Raw genomic sequence first — 26,934 nt, 5'->3', positions numbered from 1 at the left:
TTGTCATTCTCTTGAATGAAGTTATTAATTGTTTCTATGATTTGTTCTTTGGCCCACTCATTCTTTAAAATTAGATTATTTAGTTTCCAATTAATTTTAGTTTCTTTTCCATGCTTCTTTATTACAAATAATTCTTATTGCATCATGATCTGAAAAGTATGCTTTGACTACTTCTGCCTTTTTGTACTGGATTGTGAGGTTTTTATGCCCTAGTACATGTCAGTTTTTGAGTATGTGCCATGTATCACTGAAAAAAAAAAAGTGTATTCCTTTTTATCCCCGTTCAGTTTTCTCCAGAGGTCTATCATATCTGCCTTTTCTAAAATTCTGTTTACCTCCTTAACTTCTTTCTTATTTATTTTGAGGTTAGATTTATCAAGTTCAGAGAGGTGGAGGTTGAGGTCCCCCATTATTATAGTTTTGCTGTCTATTTCTTCCTGTAACTCCCTTAACCTCTCCTCTAAGAATTTGCATGCATTACCACTTGGTGCATATATGTTAAACAATGATATTGCTTCATTGTTTATGGTGCCTTTTTTTAAAATTAATTTATTTATTTTTAGTTTACCACACACGGTTCTACATAGTTTGAGTTCCAGATTTTCTCCCCTCCCTCCCCCCTCCCTCCTCAAGATGGCATGGAATCTCATATAACTATCATGTATAACTTCACATTTAATTAATTTATGCACTAGTCAAGTTGTGGAGAAGAATTGTGATCAATGGAATGAATCATGAGAAAGAAGAAACAGAACCAAAAAAAAAAAACCAACCCAAAAACAAAAGAGAAGCAAAAAAGGCGAGCATGTAGTGCACCTCGATCTGTATTCAAACTTCACAGTTCTTTCTCTGGATGAAGATAGCATTCTCCTTCGTGAGTCCCCTGGAGTTGTCCTTGCACCTTAGGTTGCTGAGAAGAGCGAAGTATGTCAGGGTTGGTCCTCACGGAATCCATATATCTGTGGCTGTGCACAACGTTCTCCTGGCTCTGCTCCGCTCACTCAGCATTATGTCGCGTAGGTTTTTCCAGGTTGTTACGAAGTCTGCATCATCCCCGTTTCTTATGGCACAGTAGTATTCCATCACCTTCATATACCACAGCTTGTTCAGCCATTCCCCAATTGATGGGCATCCCTGTGATTTCCAGTTCTTGGCTACTACAAAAAGAGCTGCTATAAATATCCTTGTACATATGGGTCCTTTTCCTGCTTGTGTGATGTCTTTGGGATACAACCCTAGAAGTGGTATTGCTGGGTCAAAGGGTATGAACATATCTATAGCCCTTTGGGCATAGTTCCAAACTGCTCTCCAAAATGGCTGGATCAGCTCACAACTCCACCAGCAATGCAACAATGTTCCAATTTCCCTACATCCTTTCCAGCATTTATCATTTTCCTGTTTTGTTATTTTAGCCAATCTGACAGTATAGATGTGGTATCTAAGAGTTGTTTTGATTTACATTTCTCTAATCAGTAGTGATCCAGAGCATTTTTTCATATGCCTATAGATAGCTTTAATTTCTTCCTCTGAAAACTGCCTGTTCATATCCTTTGACCATTTCTCAATTGGGGAATGTCTTGTATTCCTATATATTTGGCTCAGTTCCCTGTATATTTTAGAAATGAGGCCTTTATCAGAGATACTAGTTGCAAAGATTTTCTCTCAATTTTCTGCTTCCCTCCTAATTCTTGTTGCATTGGCTTTTTTTGTACAAAAACATTTCAATTTGACATAATCAAAATTATCCATTTTGCATTTTGTAATGCTCTCTATCTCTTGTTGGGTCATGAATTCTTTACTTTTCCATAAATCTGATAAGTAAACTATTCCTTGCTTTCCCAAATTACTTATAGTATCAGCTTTTACTCCTAAATCATGAACCCATTTTGACTTTATTTTGGTATATGGTGTAAGATATTGGTCTATGCCCAGTTTCTGCCCCACCATTTTCCAATTTTCCCAACAGTTTTTGTGAAATAGTGAATTATTAGCCCAGAAGCTGGCCTCTTTGGGTTTATCAAAGAGTAGATTGCTAAAGTTGTTGATTTCTCCTACTTGTGTACCTAGCCTATTCCACTGATCCACACCCCTGTTTCTTAACCAGTACCAGGCAGTTTTGATGACTGCTGCTGTGTAGTACAGTTTAATATCTGGTGTGGCTAAGCCGCCTTCTCTAGCATGTCTTTTCATTAATACCCTAGATACTCTAGACCTCTTGTTTTTCCAAATGAATTTTGTTATTATTTTGTCCAGCTCAGTAAAATAATTTTTTGGTAGTTCGATTGGTATGATGCTGAATAGATAGATTAATTTAGGTAAAATTGTCATTTTTATTAGCTCAGCCTAACCATGAGCAACTGATATTTTTCCATTTATTTAGATCTGATTTTATTCGCGTGAAAAGTGTTTCATAGTTATGTTCATGTAGACCCTGGGTTTGTCTTGGCAAATAGACTCCAAAATATTTTATAGTGCCTGTTTATGGTGCCTTTTAGCAGGATATAGGGTCCTTCCTTATCTCTTTTAATTATATCTACCTTTGCTTTTGCTTTGTCTGAGATTAGGATTGCTACCCCTGCTTTTTTTACTTTAGCTGAAGCACAGTATATTCTGCTCCGGCCTTTTACTTTTGTCTTGTGTGTATCCCTTGTTTCAAATGTGTTTCTTGTAAACAGCATATTGTAGGATTATGGTTTTTAATCCATTCTGCTGTCTACTTCCATTTTATGGGAGAGTTCATCCTATTCACATTCAGCGTTATGATTACTATCTGTGTCTTTTTCTCCATCTTATTTCCCCCATTTATGCTTTTATTTCTCCCTTCTACTCCTCAGCAGTTTTGCTTTTGACCACTGCCTTCCTCAGTTTACCCTCCTTCTTCATTCCCCTCCCTTTTCTTTCCCCTTTCCCCTCCTACTGCCTGTAGGACAAGTTAGATTTCTATACTTATCAGGGTATGTTATTCCCTTCTTGAACCAAATCCGATGAGAGTAAAGCTCAGATACTGCTCTTCTCCCTCCCTTCTTTCCCTCTAGTATAATATGTTTTTGTGCCTCTTTATATGATGTAATTCACGCTTTTCTACTAACTCCTTACCTCTTCTCCCAGAACCATCCCTTTATATCTCTTAATTATATTTTTTATCATTACATCAGTTATTTTATATCAACACCCACAGTCTATGAATAACCCTTTCAGTTGTCATAATAACTGTACTATTCTCAAGATTGACATATACATAAACATATAAAACAAAATAATCCTATATAAGGATGTAGCTAATTAGCCTTATTGATTAACTAGGTGTTCTCCCCCCCGCCATTTACCTTTTCATGTCTCTCTTGAGTTTTGTATTTGAAGATCAAATTTTCCATTGACCTCTGGCCTTTTCATCAGGAAGGTCTGGAATTCCCTTACTTCACTGAATGTCCATCTCCTTGCCTGGAAAATTATGCTCAATTTTGCTGGGTAGGTGATCCTTGGTTTCAGTCTAAGTTCCTTTGCCTTTCAAAATTTCATATTCCAATTTCTCCTGTCATTCAGTGTAGAAGCTGAAAGATCCTGCGTGATCCTGACTGTAGTTCCATGATGTTTGAATTGTTTCTTTCTAGCTGTTTGCAGTACTTTCTCCTTGACCTGGTAGTTCTGGAATTTGGCTATAATAGTTCTTAGAGTTTTCAATTTAGGATCTCTTTCAGGGGGTGATCAGTGGATTCTTTCGATGACAATTTTACCCTCTGGTTCTAGAACCTCAGGGCAGTTATCTTTGATAATTTCTTGGAAGATACTGTCCAGGCTCTTTTTTTCATCATGGCTTTCAGGTAGACCAATTATTCTTAGATTGTCTCTCCTCGATCTATTTTCCAGGTCAGTTTTTTTTCGAATCAGATATTTCACGTTTTCTTCTATTTTTTCTTTCTGTGGATTCTGTTTGTCTGATTCTTGATGTCTCATAGAGTCATTAGCTTCTGCTTGCCCAGTCGTAATTTTTAATGTATTGTGTTCTTCCTTTAGCTTCTCTGTCTCCTTTTCCATTTGGTTCATTTTACTTTTCAGTGAGACATTTTCTCCATTTATATTCTGATTCTCCTTAATCAATTCACCGATTTTACTTTTTAAAGATCTGTTTTCATCAGTGAAATTTTTTTCCATTTTTTCTTTTACCTCCCTAAGTTGGTTTTTAAAGTCCTCCTTAAGTTCTTCCAGGAATGCTTTTTGGTCTGGAGACCAGTTCACTTTCCCTTTTGAGTTTTCAGATGTGGGTATAGTATCCATGCAGTCCTCTTCTGAATTGGTATTTTGATCTTCCCTGTCTCCATAATAGGAATCAATGTTTGGCTTTTTAGCATGTTTTTTCATGGTGTTTTTTTTTTCCTCCTGGCTTCTAAAATGGATCTCTGTTTTTGAGGCTCAGGGGGCTCTGTCCCAAGTTTCTTGTGTTGGAATCTGTGGGCCTGCTCACTGGCTTCATGTTCTATGGCCTTTGGTTTTGTGAGGTGTGGGAGAGGGGTGGTCTGGCTGCTGGGAGTCTCTTCTTCCCCAGGGCGGCTCTGCAGCATGGGTGGTCTCAGCTCTTGTCTGTGCTGGTGTCTGCCACTTCCCCTGGCTGTGCAAAGACATGTCTGGGGTCCTGGCATTGATGTTTGTTAGCTCCACTCCCTGGGGCTCAGTTACTCTGGTTGTTCTGTTGAGGTGAGGGCTGCTGGGACACCTCTCTTCCTGCATTAGTCTCCTGCTACTACAGGAAGGGCCCTCTCCCCAACTTCTCTCACTACTGAAGCCCCCCTTCTGGCTCCCCTGTTTCTCCCATGGGAGTATTCTCTGGGTTTATTCAAGCGAGGGGTGAGAGCCGTTTTACCTGGCCATCGTGGCTCCTGGAAGTTCAAGAAGACCAGTGTCAAACCTTTAGACTGTGGATTGGATGCCTCTGGGCTAGCTGCTCCTGCAGGCACACACTCTGGGCTGGTGTCTCCCTTAGCTCTGACAGACTCCCATCTTGGGCTGAGAGGCCTCCCAACTTCCTTTTTCTGCTAGGGGTTATGACTTACTTAAATTCATGTGTTTAGTGATAAACTCAGATTTGAATGAGTCCTGTGTTCTTTCTACTGTTACCAAAATTACTCATAAAAATACGTCTAGTAGATTTGAATGTTTCTTCTAATGATGCAGATTGTAACTCATGCATCCCTGCCCATCTTGTTCTTGTCTTCCTTTAATTCATTACAGGGGCTCCACTCTACATCCTGGGGGCCTTCTTCACTTTCCTCTGACATCAAGATACTAGTGGAGCACGCATTCTCTCCACTTGTTACCACCACTTGTCATATGGCCAGTCCATATTTTAAAAATGTTTTTGATATATTTTCCTAACACTCTTTATTCCAGTCCTTCAAAGTTCCTTATTTGTTATATGTGGCAGCCCACTCACACTCACCTTGTGCCTCTCTGTTGCTCCTTGTATGATGCTCATTTTCGTTTCTCGAGAGATTTTTACCATGTCTCAGTACCTACTCTATACAACAAGATCCATAGAAAATTAATATTAAAAAGAAGTCTTTGTTTTGGGGAGAAGTTGGAACTCATTAAAGAAATTTACCTAAAGTAGACTCTTCACAAAACAGTAATAATGGTTGAGGATTTTTCTGGGTTGGGACATAGAACTTCTTGAAGAGTCTATAGTTAGTTTCTTCAGCAGTCACTGCATGTGAGTTGTACAGTGTCTTTTCAAACATTGCTTGACAAATACCCCAAGTTTTCATTAGTGTTTTTGGGTAACATTGATTCACTGAGTTCCCTGAAAATCTTACATTTCTCTTCACATGTTAGTCAGTCAGCAGCAGCAGCAGCAAAGAATTTGTTATGAGCCAAGCACTGAGATACAATGAAAGGCAGTAGAGCCTTTGAGCTCCGCAGATGATTTATCCATCCTATACTTGTACAGTTGGCTTCATTCTGATAGTGTAAGAAACTTCATCATGTTTTTGAAGGTTATGTTAACACTTCGGTAGAAGTGAGGCAAGAAAAGAATTATTGCAGTTCGGCGCCCCTCCCCCAATTTAAGTGTCCTTGATCTAAAATAACTTTTTGTTTAGCAACAAAAAATGTGTTATGTATAATTTGTTTTTGGAAGACTTTGATGTGTAGACCTAGAAAAATTCAGCATTATGATTGTATTTCTGTCAAAAATCCTGGGAGGAGGATACATTGTTTCTACTTTTTTCCCTACCCTATTAATCTTTCTGGGTTTTTGCAACAGGCTTTCATATCCCTAAATGTAGACCATATCAATAGTTTTATGATCTATTTAGAAATACACATTTTGGAGATGTTAACTATTTGAACTTGGAACAAGTTAATTTTTCTGATCTCAATTTATTCACTTCTGATATGAAAATGTTGAATTAGATCTCTGCATTTACCAAGCACTTAATATATATCACGCACTGTGCCAAGTATTGGGGATATAGAGAAGGGGAAAAGTAGTCTTTGCTGTCAAGGAGCTCACATTCTAATGGAACAGACAACATGCAAATAACTATGTTACATAAAAGATATATTCAGTGTAAATGGACATTAATCTGAGAGGGAAGTCCCTACTTGTGTGGGGTGGGGAGGAGGGGAAGAATAAAGTGTATTAAAATTGTAAAGGTAGGAGGGGACCAGGTTGTGAAGGGTTTTATAGAGAATTTTATATTTGATCCTGTAGGTAACGGGAAGCCACTGTATTTGCGTAAGGAGTGACATGGTCAGATCTGCACTTTAGTAAAGTCACTCTGGTAGCTGAGTGGAGAATAAATCGGAGTAAAGAGAATCGAGGCATGGAGACCAACTAGAAGACTATTGAAATAGTCTGGCCTTGAGGTGATGATGGTCTATACTAAGTTGATAGCTGTGTGGGTGGAGAGAAAGGGGCAAGAGAAGTTACAAAGGGTAGAAATGACAAGATTGGATTGGATATGTGGGGTGAGTTAAAGTGAGAAGTCTAGAGTTATGCCAAGGTTTTGAGTCTCTGATTGGTACGGTGTCCCATGACAGGAACAGGGGAGGGTTTGGGATGAAAGGCTATGAGTTCTGCTTTGGGCATGTTGAGCTTGAGATGTATAGGGGATATCCAGTTCAAAATGTCCAATAGGTAGTAGTGATGAAGAACCAGTGCAGGAGAGAGAACAGGGTTGGTTATATAGATTTAGGAATCATATGCTTAGAGATAATTGAATCAGTGGAAGCTAATGAAATTCAGTAAGATAGTATAGGAACAGGAGAAAACAGGAAAGAGCTTTGGGTGAGGGGGTAGTACTGGCTGAGTGAGACAGCAAGGTGGCATAGTGCATAGAGCTCTGGGCCTGGAATCAGAAAGACCTGAGTTCAAATTGATCCTCAGGCATTTCCTAGTTGTGTGACCCTGAGCAAGTCACTTAGTCTGCCTTAGTTTCTTCAGTAAGAATAGTAACAGCATGCCTCATAGAGTTCTTGTGAGAATCAGAGAATATAAAGTGTTTAGCACAGTACTCAGCTCATAGTAGGCACTTAATAAATGCTCCTTCCCTCTCTGGATGTGACTTTGATGAAGATGAAATAGAAGAGACAGAGGAAAAGTGATTAGGTAGGAGGAGGAGAATCAGGAGAGAGTAATGGAGAATGGTCAAGAACAATGGAGATTGAGAAAAGGCCATTAGAATTTTACCATTGAGATTATTAGTGATTTAGAGAGTAATATCAGTTGAATGGTGTTGGAAGCCAGACTGCAGTGTTTAGAATTGATGAAAAGAAAGGAGTAGAGGCATTGTTTATATGTGGTTTCTCAAGGAATTTAGCTGACAAGGGGAGGAGAGCTGCAGAATGATAGCTAATGGGGGTGGTCAGATCTAGTGAGGTATTTTTCCCCCCAAAAGATGGGTGAGAAGTGGGTGTATTTGGAGGCATCAGGGAAGGAGCTAGTAGATAAGGAGAAATTGAAGATTAGAAAGAGAGAGGATGACAGTTGGAAAGTGTACACCAATAGGTTTGCCTTGTCAAGGAGACAGTCTACTATTTTTTTTCAAGATGAGTAAAGGAAGAAATAATCGGGGAAGATGTCTGAGTAAGGAGAAGAGAAGCAAAGAGGGAAGTCTTTTATTTATTTAATTAATTTAATATATTTAGTTTTCAGCATTGATTTTCACAAGTGTTTGAGTTACAAATTTTCTCCCCATTTCTACCCTCCCACCCACTCCAAGATGGCATATATTCTGGTTGCCCCATTCCCCAGTCAGCCCTCCCTTCTGTCACCCCACTCCCCTCCCATCCCCTTTTCCCTTCCTTTCTTGTAGGGCAAGATAAATTTCTATGCCCCATTGCCTGTGTATCTTATTTTCTAGTTGCATGCAAAAACTTTTTTTTTTTTGTTTTTGAATATCTGTTTTTAAAACTTTGAGTTCCAAATTCTCTCCCCTCTTCCCTTCCCACCCACCCTCCCTGAGAAGTCAAGCAATTCAACATAGGCCACATGTGTATCATTATGTATAACCCTTCCACAATACTCATGTTGTGAAAGACTGACTATATTTTGCTCCTTCCTAACCTATCCCCCTTTATTCAAGTTTCTCCCTTGACCCTGTCCCCTTTCAAAAGTGTTTGGTTTTGATTACCTCCACCCCCATCTGCCATCCCTTCTATCATCCCCCCTTTTTTTAATCTTCTTCCTTCTTCTTTCCTGTGGGGTAAGAGACCCAAATGAGTATGTATGGCATTCCCTCCTCAGGTCAAATCTGATGAGAGCAAGATTTACTCATTCCCCCTCACCTGCCTTCTCTTCTCTTCCTACAGAACTGCATTTTCTTGCCACTTTTATGCGAGATAATTTACCCCATTCTATCTCTCCCTGTCTCCCTCTCTCAGTATGTTCCTCTCTCATCCCTTAATTTGATTTTATTTCTTTTAGATATCTTCCCTTCATCTTCAGCTCACCCTGCCTGCTCTCTCTCTCTCTCTCTCTCTCTCTCTCTCTCTCTCTCTATATATATATATATATATATACACACACACATACATATAGACATACATACATACACATTCACTTATATATATATATATATATACTTAAACATATACATATATGCATATTCTCTTCAGCTACCCTAATACTGAAGTCTCCTGAATCATACACATCATCTTTCCATGTAGGAATGTAAACAAAACAGTTCAACTTTAGTAAGTCCCTTGCAATTGCTTTTTCTTGTTCTTTTTCTTGATTACTCTTTCATGCTTCTCTTGATTCTTATGTTTGAAAGTCAGATTTTCCATTCAGCTCTGGTCTTTACACTGAGAAAGCTTGAAAGTCCTCCATTTTATTGAAAGTCCATATTTTGCCTTGGAGCATGATACTCAGTTTTGCTGGGTAGGTGATTCTTGGTTTTAATCCTAGCTCCATTGACCTCCGGAATATCGTATTCCAAGCCCTTCGATCTCTTAATGTAGAAGCTTCCAGATCTTGGGTTATTCTGATTGTGTTTCCACAATACTCAAATTGTTTCTTTCTGGCTGCTTGCAGGATTTTCTCCTTGATCTGGGAGCTCTGGAATTTGGTGACAATATTCCTAGGAGATTTCTTTTTGGGATCTATTTGAGGAGGTGATTGGTGTATTCTTTCAATTTCTATTTTACCCTGTGGCTCTAGAATATCAGGGCAGTTCTCCTTGATAATTTCTTGAAAGATGATATCTAGGCTCTTTTTTTGATCATGGCTTTCAGGTAGTCCAATAATTTTTAAATGATCTCTCCTGGATCTATTTTCCAGGTCAGTGGTTTTTCCAATGAGATATTTGACATTGTCTTCCATTTTTTCATTCCTTTGTTTCTGTTTTATAATATCTTGATTTCTCATCAAGTCACTAGCTTCCACTTGCTCCAGTCTAATTTTTAAGGTAGTATTTTCTTCAGTGGTCTTTTGGACCTCCTTTTCCATTTGGCTAATTCTAAGGCATTGGCTTTTTGGAGCTCTTTTGCCATTTGAGTTAGTCTATTTTTTAAGGTGTTGTTTTCTTCAGTGTATTTTTCAGTATTTTTTTGGGTCTCCTTTAGCAAGTCATTGACTTGTTTTTCATGGTTTTCTCGCATGCTTCTCATTTCTCTTCCCAATTTTTCCTCTACTTCTCTAACTTGCTTTTCCAACTCCTTTTTGAGCTCTTCCATGGCCTGGAGCCAGTTCATGTTTTTCTTGGAGGCTTTTGTTGTAGGCTCTTTGACTTTGTTGACTTCTTCTGGCTGTATATTTTGGTCTTCTTTGTCACCAAAGAAAGAATCCAAAGTCTGAGACTGAATCTGGGTGCATTTTCGGTGCCTGGCCATATTCCCAGACAACTAACTTGACCCTTGAGTTTTTCAGTGGGGTATGACTGCTTGTAGAGTTTAGAGAACTATGTTCCGAACTTGGGGGGATGCGCCAGCTCTTCCACACCAGCACTCCTCCTTCCTCAAGAACCCCCAACCCGGACTGGACTTAGATCTTCATCAGGCTCTTCACTCCTGCTCTGATCTGCCATTTAATTCCTCCCACCAGGTGGATCTGGGGCTGGGAGCAACTGCAGCTGTACTTCTGTAGGTGCCCCACCTCTGCTGCCCCCTGGGGTGGTAGCCGAACTGTGAACTCCTTTATAACTCTGTCCCCAGAAGCTTTTTCCACTAAGCTTCTCTGTTGTCTTTGGTGTTTGTGGTTTGAGAAGTCTGGTAAATGCTGCAGCTCACTGATTCAGGATGCTTAGGGCATGCTTTGCCCAGCTCCTGGTCTGGTTGGTCCACGCTGCTCACGCTGGGCTGTGATCTACTCCTAGCTCCATGTGGGATAGATCTTACCCAGAGACCATCCAGGCTGTCCTGGGCTGGAGCCCTGCTTCCCTCTGCTGTTTTGTGGGTTCTGCAGTTGTAGAATTGGTTCAGAGCCATTTTTTATAGGTTTTTGGAGGGACTCGGTGGGGAGCTCACTCTAGTCCCTGCTTTCCAGCTGCTGTCTTGGCTCCGCCCCCTCCAATCTAATTTTCAAGGTAGTATTTTCTTCAGTGGGCTTTTGGGCCTCCTTTTCCATTTGGCTAATTCTGCCTTTCAAGGCATTCTTCTCCTCATTGGCTTTTTGGAGCTCTTTTGCCATTTGAGTTAGTCTATTTTTTAAGATGTTGTTCTCTTCAGTATTTTTTTGGGTCTCCTTTAGCAAGTCATTGACTTGTTTTTCATGGTTTTTTCACATTGCTCTCATTTCTCTTCCCAATTTTTCCTCTACTTCTCTAACTTGCTTTTCCAAATCCTTTTTGAGCTCTTCCATGGCCTGGGAGAAGTTCATGTTTTTCTTGGAGGCTTTTGATGTAGGCTCTTTGACTTTGTTGACTTCTTCTGGCTGTATGTTTTGATCTTCTTTGTCACCAAAGAAACATTCCAAAGTCTGAGTCTAAATCTGAGTCTGCTTTTGCTGCCTGGCCAACTACTTGACCCTTGAGTTTTTTGTTGGGGTATGACTGCTTATGGAGTAGAGAGTACTTTGATTCAAGCTTGAGGGGATGCGCTGTTGTTTTCAGAGCTATTTCTATACAGCCAGCTCTGCCACACCAGTGCTTCTCCTCCCCCAAGAACCGCCAATCTGGACTGCACTCAGATCTTAAGCAGGCTCTGCATTCTTGCTCTGATTCACCATTTAATTTCTCCCAGCAGGTGGGCCTGGGGCAGGAAGCAACTGCGGCTGTAGCTCTGTAGCTGCATCTCTCTTACTACCCCCAGGGTGGTGGCCAAACCTCGAACTCCTTTCACTCTATACCCTGCAGCTTTTCCCACTAAGCTTCTCTGTTGTCTTTTGGTGTTTGTGGGTTGAGAAGTCTGGTAACTTCCACAGCTCACTGATTTAGGGCACTAGGGCCTGTTCTGCCTGGCTCCCAGTCTGGTTGGTCCTACTGCTGCCCACGCTGGGCTCTGGTCCTCTCTACTCCCAGCTCCTTGCCCGATAGACCTTACCCAGCTACCATCCAGGCTGTCCTGGGCTGGAGCCCTGCTTCCCTCTGCTATTTTGTGGGTTCTATAGTTCTAGAATTTGTTCAGAGCCGTTTTTTTATAGGTTTTTGGAGGGACCTGGCTTGGAGCTCACACAAGTCCCTTCTTTCCAGCTGCCATCTTTTCTCCGCCCCCCGTCCCCATAGTGGGAAGTCTTGAAAGGCCTCAGTTTATTTGGTAAGGTATAAAGTGAAGTCCTCAGCTGGAAGGTGGGAACAGTGAATGTAATGGGAGGCTTGAAGAGGCTAGGAAGGTTTAGAATAGCCACTGTCGTTAATGGGTTAGATAATGGATTCTAGCTTTAAAATTCCATGATTAAATGCAGTAGGAATTCATAGGTGGAAGAGATTAGTGTGGATTAGAGTAGTTGGAAGAGGTGTTCCTTAAAGGAGTAGGCTATAGATCATAGGAGAGAAATAAGGGGGGCATTCCAGATGGTGGGGAAAAGAACATCAGCAAAGGCAGGAATGAACGTTTATTGTAGTAGGGGCATTGAGATTAGTATCACTGCAATAGGCTGTTTGTGTTATATAGTAGTTGGGTGTAAGGTTGAATTGAGGACTTTCAGAGCAAACCAGGGGATGGAGTTTGAATTTGATACATTAGTCTGCAATAGATTTTTTCCCCTAATATTCTAATTTATTATTTATTTATTTTTGGTATTTTTTTCTTTGAGTTCCAGATTCTCTTTCTCCCTCTCATGCCCACTGAAAAGGCAAGCAATATTTCAATTGTAGAATGAAATAATTCAAAACATTTCCATAATAGCCATATTTTTTAATTGCAAAAATGAAATGAGAAAATCATAGAGAACTGAGTAAAATTTGTAATAATGAGTCGCTCCCCAATGGATAAATGGTCAAAGATTATGGACAGGCAGTTTTCAGAAGAAATCAAAGCTATAGTCATATGAAAAATGTTCTAAATCACTGATTGATTAGAAAAATGTAAATTGAAACAACTCTGAGGTAGCACCTGACACTTATCAGGTATTGGGATAGTAATGAAGTGTTGGTGGAATTGTGAAGTGATCCAGCCATTCTGGAGAGCAGTTTGGAGCTATGCCCAAAGGGTAATAAATTTGCTTATCCTTTGACCAGGCAATAGCACTACTAGGTCTGTATCCCAGAGAGACCAAAGAAAAGGGAAAAGGACCTATCTGTACAAAACTATTTATAGCAGTTCTTTTTGTTGTGGCAAAAAAATTGGAAACTGAGAGCTTGCTCATCAATTGGGGAATGGCTGAACAAGTTGTCGTATATGATTGTGATGGAATACTATTGCACTTTAAGAAAAATAAGCAGGATGGTTTCAGAAAAACCTGGGAAGATATATATGAACTGATGCAAAGTGAAGTTAGCAGAACCAAGTAACAAAATATTGTATGAAAACCAACTGTGATGATTTAGCTGTTCTCAGCAATACAGTGAATCCAAGGACTTGTGATGAAAAAATGCTGTCCACCTTCAGAGAAGGAATTGATGGAATCTGAATGCAGATTGAATCTGAATGCAGATTTTTTCAGGTATAGGGATGGGATTGGTCTGTGTTTTGCAATGTGGCTAATATGAAAATATATTTTGTATAACTTCATGTTTAAAATCAATATGAAATTGTTTGCCTTCTCAAGGATGGAGGAGGGAAAGAATTTGCACAAGTCAAAATTAAAAAAAAAAGTAAAAATTTTTTTTACATCTAATTGAGAAATATTTAAGGAAATAAAATATATTGGGAGGAAAGAAATAATGGAGGGCTTCATTTCAGAAAATCCCTGGGATACTTGTATGAACTGATCCCAAGTGAAATGAGCAGAACCGGAACAATTATGTAATGACAACAACATAGTAAAATAGAATTTTAAAAGACTAAGCAATTCTGATGACAGTAATGACCAACCTTGATTCCAGAGGACTAACGATGAATCCTATGTACCTCCTTAAAGAGAGGAGAAAGACTCAGTGTAGAATGAGTCTTTTTTTTTTTTTAACATGGCCAATGAGGAAATTTGTTTTGCTTTACTTTATGTGTTTGTATCAGAAGCTTCCTTCCTTGCTTCCTTTCTTTCTATTTCAGTTGTGAGAGAGGGCTAGGAAGAAGAGAGGGTTGATTTTTGATAGAAAAAAATTTAAAAAAGAAACTGGAGAGCAAGTTAAAACGATATTATACGTTCAGTGGTATGTTAAAGCATGTGATAGTTCAGACTCAGAAAGGAGGAACTACTATGGAATTTACATTTTTTTAAGTTGAAAATTCCAGTTTTTCCTTTCCTGTATAAGCAACCCTGTTCCTTGAGGATAGGGACAATTCCTTCCTTCCTTCCTTCCTCATGTGACAGTAAAATTTGCATATTAGAGATGAAGAAACACCCCAGGAGTTACTCAAAGTTATGTTTATTTTAAGTTCCTTGAGGCCGAAATCATCTCTGATTAATCTTTGTTATACTCCACAGCAGTTACCAGTGCCACCAACATGTACATGCTTGTGTCTGTGTAATATAGGTAGAGGGGCTGAAGTCACAAATTTGAAAGCAAGATTTATGATAGATAAGCTGGGAGGGAGACTGAGTGCGTTTGCGTGTATGTGTGTGTGTGTGTGTGTGTGTGTGTGTGTGTGTGTGAGAGTCAGAGAGAGAGAGAGAGAGAGAAGAGTGAGGAGTGTAAAAGAGAGAGAGGGGGGCACAAATTTTCCTGTCTACCTTTTAAGTATTTGTTACTACTATTATAACTGCTTGTTTACCTGCTTTAAACCTTACTTTCAATTTTGTGACTTAAGCTCCTCTGCCTAAATAATTCCTTTATTACCATCTTTGTTTATAGCCTAGCGGGATCTGGAAGGTAAGGACCTTTTGAAATTTCTTCTATTTGAATCAGACCGCTCAGTTATCTTACTCAGCTCTAGAGACTACTAAATCACATGCCAAATTTAGCCAGAGAGAAATTTCTTTTTAGGTTTGTGCTTCTCATTAATCTGACTGCTGCTATCAATCCTTTGCATGACTTGGAAGTAAATTGGAAGCTGGATAGTGTTCCTATTCATTCCGAATTAGGGCTTCAGTTTTGCTTTCACACTTTTTAAAAGTAAAAAGGGAAAGAAGGAGGAACAATAACGTGATAAGAACGTGGTAAGAAGCAAAGCTACTGATGGCAGAGGGCTAGCAGCCCTTGGGGAGGAAAGAAAAGAAATTCAACTAGAAATGTCTGTCAGAGTAGAGTTACTTTATTTGAGGAATAGCATGATATAGTCATTAAAGAATACTGGGCTTCTGCCTTTTTGTGATTATGGCTAAGACATTTAATCCCTCTGCTTCATGCATAAAATAGGAATAATTCCCATCCTAATGCTTACCTCATAGGGTTGTTGTGAGGATCAAATGAGAATCCATGTAAAGCACTTTGCAAAACTTAAAATGCTATACAAATATCAGTTGCTATAGTTTTCTTGCTAAGGGGTGATGAACTTAAGGTGGAAGAGACACATTTTGGAATGACCAATCTAAGGATTTGTTTTGCTTGACTATGTATATTTGATATGAGGATTTTGTTTTACTTAAAATGGAGGGAGAATTTAGGGAGGGTGAGGTCTGGATTAGGCGTAAGGTTACCAGATTTTTTTAAAAAAAGACAAATGGGGTGGGGTATTGAAACTTTTTTAAAAAATGTATGGAGAATAGCAGAATGAAAGCCAATAGAACAAACTTGTTTTCTGTTTTACTTTGTATATTGAAATGCTCAAGTTCAGAATTGTAAAAATGACTTTACAGTATGTATCTTGGTCTCATCTGCATTCTCTGATATAATCAGTGTTGTTCTTGAATCCATAAGAAAAGGCTAAATTATATTGATTGTATTGTTTACCATAGGTAGGGAACTATATACTATACGTTTCAGGTTCCTAGAAAAATAGTTTAAAAAAAGTCTTGGTTTTAATTAGAAAACACAACTTAGCCAGAATACTAATTCCATGTATAATCTTGGTCACTTTTTATCATATTAAGATAAATGTCTGATGGAGAGTGGGGTAGGAAGGGGGGAAAGGGTGGATTTAGTGAAATTGTTGGAGTGCTTTAAATTGCTTGTTGTAATTTCTTGTATAATGGCCCTTACTCTCAAGGGTTTTTATATCGGTTAGCCTGGGAACAAATATCATGCTAGATAAATTAAATGCTTTTTACTCTCTCTTCCTGCTAGACCAGAGAACTGACATTGTGACTGAGAGTCAGTGATGATAGGTTTTTATTACTGCACATGTATAACCTATATCATATTGTTTGCCATCTTGGGTGGGGGGGGGGGGGGGGATAAAAATTTAAACTCAAAACTTTCCAAAACTCAAAAATCTTTCCAAACTCAAAATCTTTCCAAAAAATGAATGTTGAGAGTCAATGATGAACCCTTAACAGAAATTAGATGCATATATAAGGCAGGTTCAGTTAGGTTCTGAGCATAATAATGGAAGGAAATATAAAGTATAAGAGATCATCAATTATAATCTTTGTATTTTCTTCCCCTGTAGTTCCAGGGAAAAGAAGGTTAGGACATGATAAGAAGGGAAAAGTAGGAAAGTTTTAGATCAATGTTTCTCTTATTGCTGATTTTTTTGCCCTTAATTCCTGTTGTACTCTTGGTATTTCCCCCTTATTCAGTTTTTTTTTTTTGGTTTGTTTTTTTGTTTTTGCAGGAGGGGAAGACAGGGCAATTGGGGTTAAGTGGCTTGCCCAAGGTCACACAGCTAGTGAGTGTCTGAGACCGAATTTGAACTCAGGTACTCCTAACTCCAGGGCCAGAGCTCTACTCATTGTGCCACCTAGCTGCCCCTATCTTTCAGTTTTAATGGTATAGTTATTAAGGAAATGGATTTTCTGTTGTCATAGAGACAGTCCAAAATTTGATAGAGAAGTGAGTTTACCTGGGGTGGGGGGAGGTGGTGGTAGTGGTGGTCTGGAGTGCCATCCCTTCTAATTCAAATGAAAAAGAAAAAAAGTTCAGCAAAACTAACAGATTAACCAAGTCTGATATTATATATAGTATTCCATGCCCATAATTCTCCACTTCTGTAAAGAAGGGAGGAGGTTGTTATGACTGGTTTTAATTAACTTGATTATCTAATTTCTCAAGCCAGCAGATTAGAATCAATGAATTACGCAAGTGAGGAGAGAGAGGCGGATACAGGCAGATGCACTGACAGTTGAGAGAAAGTGACACCTGACAATCAGCGAAAAGATAGGAAAGCTGTTTTTAAAAGAAATACAGAACTCTTAATCATAATAATCAGAGGTCATTTAATGTAGGATCAGTCAGGCTTGCGGAGCTCAGCAATGTCTTGAAGAATCAGAAGAAAAAATATTGGGAAATACTAAGTCATTAGTAAACATTTAAGTACCTGCTATATGCCAGGCACTGTGCTAAGCCCTGGAATACAGAGAAAAGTAAAAGATAGCTTTTGCTCTCAAGTAGCTTATAGCATAATGGAAGAGACTTAAACAACTCTGTACAAACAGGCTATGTACAGTATAAATTGGAAATTCAGCAGAGGGAAGGCCGTAGAAAGGGGTTTGGGAAAGCCTTTCTTTAAATGGTGGAATTTTAGCTGAGAGTTGACGGAAGGAAGCCAGGAGGCAGGGGGAGACTGGTTGCTGAAAATTCCTGGAGCTTAGAGATGGTGGCCTGTGTGAGAAATAGTAGGGAGACCAGTGTCACTGGATCATAGAATATGTGTGTGTGGTGGGTGGTTTATAAAATGTAAGAAAACTGGGAACATGTGCCAGATTGTGAAGGGCTTTAAATGCCAGAGGAAGTTATGTGTCATCTGGGAGGTTGTAGGGAGCCAGCCACTGGAGTTTGAGTAGAAGGGTAACATGGGCACACTTCTCTTTAGGAACATCACATTGATAGAGTGGGGAGAAACTTGGGGCAGGCAGACCAACCAATAGGCTATTGAATTAATCCAGTGATGCACCAAGGTGGAGGCAGTGTTAGGAGAGAAGATGCAAAGATGTAAAAATTGACAGGCCTTGGCAACAGATTGGTTATGGGAGGTGAGAGATGGTGAGAAGTCATGACATCTAGGTTGTGAGCCTGGGTGACTGGGAGGATGATAGTACCTTCAACAGTAATAGGGAAGTTAGAAGGAGGAGAAGGTTTTGGAGAAAAGATAATGAGTTCAGTTTTGGACATGTTGTGTTTAAGATATCTCTAGGATATTCTCTTTGGGTTGTCTAACAGGTGATTGAAGATCAGTAGAGAGGTTAGGGCTTGATAAAAAGATTTGAGATTCATCAGCAGTGATGATAAATTGATTCTATGGGAGCTGATGAGATCACCAAGTGAAATAGTATAGAGGAAGAAGAAGAAAAGGCTATATTTCAGTATAATTTGGAAACAGGAAAACTATAAAACATTTTGACTTCCACCCCAAGTAGAAAGTTTTGGTATTGCAAGACCTAAACCCTTAGCTTTTTGTAAAACTTAGTTATCTGAAATTATTTGTTCCCTACAGGTTCCGTATAGTAAGCATTTTGGTGGAAAACAGTGAAAGCAGCCTTTATCTATCTTCTATAGGTGCACCCATCTATGAGATTGTTGTAGGATAGTAGGTATACAACTCTAAAGGTGTTGTACATTTACATGTCTGGGAAATTATGGGCTATTTTCAGAGTATTAGGGATATGGTTATAGAATTTATGATGAATGCAGATGTTTGGAAATGCCTTATAAGTTGTAGAAATACATAAGCAATATGATTTATAGCAATTGCGTATGGCAGTATAGATTCAAGGGACATAGATGAGGGAAAGGTATGAATTATAAGAAGCATTTAAATAAGGGACTTCAGTTTTCAGTTCTGATCCTTCTCATTAGGAGACTTATAATTTCTTAAGTAATATAGCAGAATATTGTGCAAACCTTGAAATGCTATTGATCTTTTCTAGAAACGACTGCAAAAAGAATTATTGGCTTTACAGAATGACCCTCCTCCAGGAATGACTTTGAATGAAAAGAGTGTTCAGAATTCAATTACACAGTAAGTACTTTATTTTTGAAATCTTTATTTGTTATGTTATTTTTAGTAGCCAAGTACCAAGTTAATTGCAAGGATATTTTTCTAATAGAAGTATTTTAGTATGTTCTAAATGTGTTGACATTAAGTGATCTACATCATGCATTAGATAGGCCAATTTGGTTAATCCATCAAATAAAATTATCTTTAAAGGAAAGGTACTAATGATATGTAAGTTTTTGTCATACATAAAAGCATAGTCATCTGTTCATGTATCTCAGTAACATTAAGACCAGTTAGGAGAAAATTTTTTAACAAAGCAAAACCATAGGAACAAATGGAATTGTTTGTCAGCATTTCATATGAGAGTTTCACTTAATGGAATTAATTATACTTAATCAGCAAAATTCTGTGAACATGAACCATCTTGGCAAGACACAAGTTGTTTGTTTCTGTGGGAACCAGACATTTGTTAAAATGGAATTCTACTTGTCATAGATGATAATGAAGAGAATATAGCAGTTGGTCAAAGTTGACCCTGGAGTATAATTCCACAAATAATGGAAATTAAGAGAAGGAAGACAACTTAAAGCGTATATTTTGAGTACAGATAAACATGATAAAATATAACAGAAATCAGTGTTTGCCCCACAGCCATCTCATGGTACCTTACTTGTATAAAGCACTATTCACTTAGATAGGAGTGGTATGGCACAGTACTTCAGTAGAGGCTTAAGCTGTAAATTCTTTTGTTGTTGTTGTTGTTGTTGTTGTTTTGTAGGGGGGAAGGCTGGGCAATTGGGGTTAAGTGACTTGCCCAAGGTCACACAGCTAGTAAGTTTGTCAAGTGTCTGAGGCCGGATTTGAACCCAGGTCCTCCTGACTCCAGGGCCGGTGCTCTACTCACTGCACCATCTAGCTGCCCCTAAGATGTAAATTCCAATCCCCTTTCATATTTATGACCTTGGGAAAGTCACTTTATCTCTGAGGACTTTAGTTATTTCAGCTTTAACATTGGACTAATAACTTGAAGGCAGATGGCCAGCTCAAATAATGTTTTGTGGTCTTAATTATAGGATTTTAGAGTTAGATGGGACCTTTGAGCACATCTGGTTTCTTCTTACAGATGAGGAAACCTTTAAAGAGGTTCTTCCCCTAGGTTAGATTGCTGGCAAGTTAAAGGAGTGAGGACTATGATCCAATTTTGACTCTTTCTCTGATCACTGCTTAGTTCACATGTTGTATTTTTTTAAGATCTTAAGATTTTTACTTTAGCATCATTAACTACAGTTTGTACCATGTGTCCTCTTACAGCAGCACCCTTCAAGTGGGAAGCATTCCAGGTTAAAGAACTGTGTATTTACAGACACTGTACCCTTGAGTTGCAAGAAACTGTAGGTTAATATGTCCCTAAAGCAAATGGTATGATTTATGGAAATAGGGGTAGAATGTGAACTTTTCAAGGCTTGGTGTATAGAAGCCAGAGTAATTGTTTTTAACCACAGGTTCTCTAAAGTTTTCCTTACATAGAGGTCATAGAACTAGAAGGGAGTTTAGAGAAAATATTTATCTAGTCCAGTCTCTGCATTTTACAGATGAGGACCTTGCTTGAGGTCATGTAGCTAGTTAATTAGAAAGCCAGGAATAGAACATAGGTATCCTAGCTTCTAGTTCATTGCTTTTTCTTCATACGATTCTTTTGCAAAGAAGTCACTATTTAAAATAGGCAAGGATGTAGTATAATTGCTAGGTCCTTTGTAGTAAACTCCTTTTGGGTGACCACTGTACTCTCAGACAGAATATTCTGGTTCTAAGTGCCGCAGTGCCTTAGTTGTTTATTTTTAGAAAGAGAACACCTTCACTGTCCCCTGAAGGGAGCATTGTTGCTCTGTGGTGGGTGGGATGGTATAGAACAGCTGTGGTTTCTTTGCCATCTCTTACACTCTCCAGACTTAAAATCATAGTGCTAGAAAGAACATTAAAGACTTTAGTGTAGTCTCCTCACTTTATAGATGATAATACAATTTATTTAGACTCTGCAAGTTGTAAAGGGCTTATGTAGAAACAAGGTAAGTGAAAACATTGGGGCACAGAACAGTAATGTCCCCAGTTCAGTTCAAACATTAAATACCTACTGTGTGCCAGGCACTATGTTAAGTTTGGGGATGCAGAGACGAAACCAAAATAGTCCTGACTTGTAAAAAGTTTAAATTTTACTGTCTCCAAGGTTTTCCTTTTAGTTTGTGGTAGATTTGGAACTAGAGCCTATCTTAGGCTTTTCTTTTCAATTTTGCTTATTAATATTCTTTTAACCCACATGTACTTTTAGTGAGAGAACTTGTATGAAGGTGACCTTGTTTCATGATGCCTATATTTATTATAGTACCGTTTGTCCATCTTTAAGATAGAGATAACTATACCTTTATCTGCCTCAAAACTGTAAGAATCAAATGCAATAAAGTATGAAGTGGACTCTGTAAACGTTAAAGTTCTATGTAGATGTTAATAAATTTAATTGCCTACTACATGGAAAATGTCTAGACCTGTCCTACTGGCCTAATAGACTTACATTGAGGAAGTCAGGGAGAGAGGACAGGAGAGGGGTTGGAGAGGCAGGGCAGAGGTGTAAGCAGAAACCAAGCTGATGGGTAATCTAGTGTCTGTATGGTCATCTTTATAGTTTTGTGAAAATGTGAGGTGGTGGTTGATTCTTCATGTGGTCACGAGGGAATATAGGTAAAACAGTACATCTGGCAGCTGTAATAGACAAAGCTGAACATGAAGCCAGGAAGATGTGGGTTCAAATTCTACTTCAAACACTGTGACCTTGGGTAAATTACTTAACTTTTCTGAGCCTCAGTTTTCTTTTTGTAAAATGAGGATAATATCTATAGTGCCTGCCTATTGTGAGGTGCAGTGAAATCATTTATATAGAGTTTTTTGCAAGCCTTAATACACAAAATAATGTGTCACTGCGGTTCTTATTAGTCTGGTTTGTTGCCCAAACTGTAGTCTTCTTCTATGACTTTAACAATAGTTAGCATTTATTTAATGTTTTCAAAATGCTTTATGCATATTAACTGTTAGTTGATTACATCTACTCTGTGAGACAGGCATTATTACATTCCCATTTTACAAAGGAGGAAACAGACACAAAGAAGTGATGTGATTTGCCAAGGTCACACAGCTAGTAAGTGTCTGAGGTCACATTTGAACTTCCTGACTCTTGAGTCCCTCTTCTTTATGCTCTGAGTCATTTAGCTAAGAGTAGAAGGACAGCTGACTGCCTTGTTTTTTGAGTAGTACAGTGATAATTTTTTCTGAAGGGAAAAAAATTATTAACGGGATTTTAATTTGCTTTTTTTTTTATATTGCAGGTGGATTGTAGACATGGAGGGTGCACCAGGTACTTTATATGAAGGGGAGAAATTTCAACTTCTATTTAAATTTAGTAGTCGATATCCTTTTGACTCTCCTCAGGTAATCACTTTTTTATTACTTATATTTTTAGATTATATTCAAATTTTACTTAGTTTTATGTATATTTCTCCCATTTGATCTTAGCCAAAAGGCTGAGGAATGACAATTTTAGTTCTGACTTTGGCAGTATGGCATAGTGGATAGGGAACTGGACTTGGAGTCAGGAAGACCTTCATTCCAATCCTGCATCAGATATTTACTAGCTAAATGACTCTGGGCAACTTACTTGGCCTGTTTGTGCTTCATTTTTCTTATCTGTAAAATCTATGGACTTGGCTTCTGAGTTCCTCTCCAGCTCTAAATGCACGGTCTGTCAAGAGAATGGCTTTATTCCTTGTCTGTAGTCACGAAACAGCTTATCACCATTTTAGCTTATAAGATCTACTAAGGTCATTCTCTTTTCCCTTTCCTCTGTACTCTAACTCCCTACACCCATTGTTGCTTTCTGTGCCTTTTAGTTTTTTTATTTATGGAGTCTAGTATTAAAAGGAATGGAACTCTGGCCTGACCCTGTGAGATGGATTCCCTAGAAATGTTAAGTTTTTTAGTGAGAGGTAATTCTGCTTTTGACTGAATAGAACTGTCCTTTGGAGGAGAATGATATTTTTGTTTCTGCTCTTGATGATGATGAAGGTACTGTGATGTCACTGTGTAGGCTTTTGTGCATTACAGGATCAAGGACATATACATTACATATCTGTGTATACTATGTATATTTTAATTGATGATACCTACATATACACAGACATATACCTTTTTGCCAGTTATGATTTAGTGACTTAAACTGATTGAGACTTAATTATTGCACATAGTGTTTATATTCCAAAAGTCTAGTCACCATTAAGGTTTCATCTAGAAATAGCAAAGAATATCTATCTGGAATAGCAAAGAATACAGAATGTGGGGCAAAAAAGGGCCTATGGGCAGCCATAATAAATGCTACAGGTCTATGCATGAAAGCTCCTATATTTTAGTCAAAGGAGACAGACTCTTTTCTTTTTTAGCTTTTATTTAGAATTTGATTTGTCCCAGTTACATGTAAAAACAATTTTTAACATTCATTTTTAAAACTTCGAGTTCCAAATTCTCTCCTTTCTTCTGTCCGCACTTCATTGAGAAGGCAAACAATTCAATATAGCTTATACATGTATAGTCAGGCAAAACATAGCCATAAATAGAAAGGAACCATAGACAAGAAAAACTTGAGAAAAATAAAGTTAAAAAAATTATGCTTCAGTCTGTATTCAGACACCATCAGTTCTTTCCCTGGGAATGGATAGCTTTTTTCGTCATAAGTTCCTCAGAGTTGTCTTGGATCGTTGTATTGCTGAGAATAGCTAAGTCATTCACAGCTGATCATCTTACAGTATTCTTTTTACTTTGTACATAGTACATTTCACTTTGCATTAGCCCATGCAAGTCTTTCCAGGTTTTTCTGAGAGCATCCTTCTTGTAATTTCTTATAGTACAATAGTATTCCATCATAATCACATACCAGTTTGTTCAGCCATTCCCTAGTTGATGGGCATCCCCTCAACTTCTAATTCTATACCCCCAGAAAAGAGCTGCTATGAATATTTTTGTACATATAGGTCCTTTTCCAAAGGAGATAGGCTCTTAAGCTCTTACTAAGAGTCTGTTTGTTTTTATACAGAGTTTTGTTCTTTTCAAAACAAAATAGCATTAGACTGAGTTAAGAAAGATGACCGCTCTTTGATGCTCACCAACTCTGTGATCATGAGCAAGTCATTTAATCTTCCTCAGCATCTGGAAACACTCTAAGACTTCTCTATTACGTTATATAGATAGGTTGCAGTCTGTGTCAATAAAGGCCATTCACGTATACTGGCAAATCATAGATCCTTGGTATATTGTTGTACTGAACTATAAAGTGTAGCTCATAGGTCCAGATAAATAGCGATGCTAGGATTTGTGATGAAGATGGCTTTCTTGATAGTCCTTATTGTCAGCCAGATTTTTGCCTTTTATATTTCTCATAAGTGAAAAACATATTGCTACATAACATCCAGGACAGTAAAATATAACTTCGGGTTAAAAATAAAATAGGATAAAAAAAGTCATTGTGGCTATCTTCCAGTTTTTTACATCCTCCATAAAGAAGTCACTATTGCTGGCAGTGTCTTAACTTGTTGGAAGCGTTCATAACATTCAGTTAGGTATCATTATCACCTGGGGCCATTGGTACCTCCTTTTTAATATCTTGCCTATAATTCCATCTCACTTCTTCACCATCTCAAAAATTTGTGTTAAGCTGTCTTGGTGATGCTTGGTACAATGCCTGCAAATTTGCTGTCAGAAGGTGTCACTTTTGAGGATATGAGAGACTACAGTTTGACTTGACAGAATTCCAAGTACATGTAACATTGAAAATTGCTTTTATAGTATTGTCATAAGTTTTGAAAGTTCTTTGTGAGACTTAGATAAAGAATAGCCGTCTCATTAAATCTGTTCTGTAATAGTTGATGTTCTAAATATTACTCCAGTGTTATAGCCTGAATCACTATGCCAGAATCACTGGAAGGCAGGTGGCCATGAAGCTTCTTCTTCCTTAAGATCTCTAGTTATGGGGGGAACTCACTACCTCTCAAGCCCATCCCACTTTTGGATAGTTTTATTAGCAAGTTTTTCTTTACATCTAACCTAAATCTATTTTTCTGCACCTTGTACCTTTGTTTGGGGTCAGGCAGAAAAAGTCTAAAATTCCTATTTTCAGCACAACAATTCTTAAAATACTTGAAGATAGCTAGTATGTCTTCCCCCCTGTCCTCTAGACTTCTCTAGAGTAAACATCCCACAGTGCCTTCAACTGATGCTTTTGTGGTGTGGTTTCCAAGTTCCCTAACTCCACTCTGTATGAAACTTAGTTTGTGGTTGTGCTTTCTTTTTATTTTATTTTATTTTTTTTATTTTTAGTTTACAACACTTGGTTCTACATAATTTTGAGTTCCAAATTTTCTTCCCTCCTTCCCTTCCTCCCTCCCCAGGGCGGCATGGAATTCCATATAACTTCCATGTATAACTTCTCATTGAATTAATTTACACATTAGTCAAGTTATGGAGAAGAATTATGACCAATGAAATAAATATTGAGAAAGAAGAAACAGGACCAAAAAAAAAAAAACCAACAACAAAAGAGAGAAAAAGGAAAAAAAAGGGTGGGGGAAGGCTAGCATGAAGTGTACCTCAATCTGCATTCATACTTCATAGTTCTTTCTCTAGATGTAGATAGCATTCTCCATCGTGAGTCCTTTGGAGTTGTCTTTGTACCTTGTGTTGGTGAGACAAGCAAAGTCTGTCAGGGTTAGTCCTCATAGAATCCATATATCTGTGGTTGTGTATAATGTTCTTCTGGCTCGGCTCTGCTCACTCAGCATTATGTCGTGCAGGTTTTTCCAGGTTGTTATGAAGTCCGTATCATCCCCATTTCTTATAGCACAATAGTATTCCATTACCTTCATACACCACAGCTTGTTCAGCCGTTCCCCAATTGGTGGGCATCCCTTTGATTTCCAATTCTGGTCTCTGCTAGTTTTGTTGATATGGTCAATTATGCTAATAGTTTTCCTAATATTGAACCAGCCTTGCATTCCTGTAATAAATCCTACCTGGTCATAGTGTATTATTCTTGTGATAAGTTGCTGCAATCTTTTTGCTAATATTTTATTTAAAATTTTTGCATCAATATTCATTAGGGAAGTTGGTCTATAATTTTCTTTCTCTGTTTTGACTCTACCTGGTTTGGGTACCATATTTGTGTCATAAAAAGAATTTGGTAGGACTCCTTCTTCACCTATTTTTCCAAATAGTCTACAAAGTATAGGAATTAATTGTTCTTTAAATGTTTGATAGAATTCACATGTAAAACCATCTAACCCTGGAGATTTTTCCTAGGGAGTTCATTGATGGCTTGCTCAATTTCTTTTTCTGAGATGGGGTTACTTAGAAATTTTACTTCCTTTTCTGTTAACCTGGGCAATTTATGTTTTTGTATATATTCACCCATATCTCTAAGGTTGTCAAATTTATGGGCATACAATTGGGCAAAATAATTCCTAATTATTGTTTTGATTTCCTCTTCATTAGAGGTAAACTCACCCTTTTCATTTTTGATACTGGTAATTTGATTTTCTTTTTTTTTTTTTTTAATCAAATTGACCAAAGCTTTATCAATTTTATTGATTTTTTCATAAAACCAGCTCTTGGTTTTATTTATTAATTCAATAGTTTTCTTGGTTTCAATTTTATTAATCTCTCCTTTGATTTTCAGTATTTCTAATTTGGTATTTAGTTGGGTATTTTCAATTTGCTCTTTTTCTAGCTTTTTCAGCTGTATGCCCAATTCATCAATCTCCTTTTTCCCTATTTTATTCATGTAAGCATTTAGAGATATAAAACTTCCCCTAAGAACTGTTTTTGCTGCATCTCATG

The 26,934-nt window shown here is 38.1% G+C and overlaps 1 protein-coding gene across 1 annotated transcript in view; it reads left to right on the top strand.

Moving 5' to 3' along the window:
* Positions 1-26,934, top strand: part of UBE2W (ubiquitin conjugating enzyme E2 W) — a 110,755-nt gene that overhangs the window by 28,370 nt on the left and 55,451 nt on the right. Inside the window, exons 2-3 of the mRNA XM_036740102.1 lie at positions 18,938-19,029; positions 22,383-22,485. Of these exons, the coding sequence (XP_036595997.1) occupies positions 18,938-19,029; positions 22,383-22,485 (195 nt within the window). The remainder of the gene's footprint in view (positions 1-18,937; positions 19,030-22,382; positions 22,486-26,934) is intronic.

The sequence above is a fragment of the Trichosurus vulpecula genome, chromosome 1 (genome assembly GCF_011100635.1).
Source record: "Trichosurus vulpecula isolate mTriVul1 chromosome 1, mTriVul1.pri, whole genome shotgun sequence".
NCBI classification, from domain to species: Eukaryota; Metazoa; Chordata; class Mammalia; order Diprotodontia; family Phalangeridae; genus Trichosurus; species Trichosurus vulpecula.
This window is presented reverse-complemented; position numbering and strand designations above follow the sequence as displayed.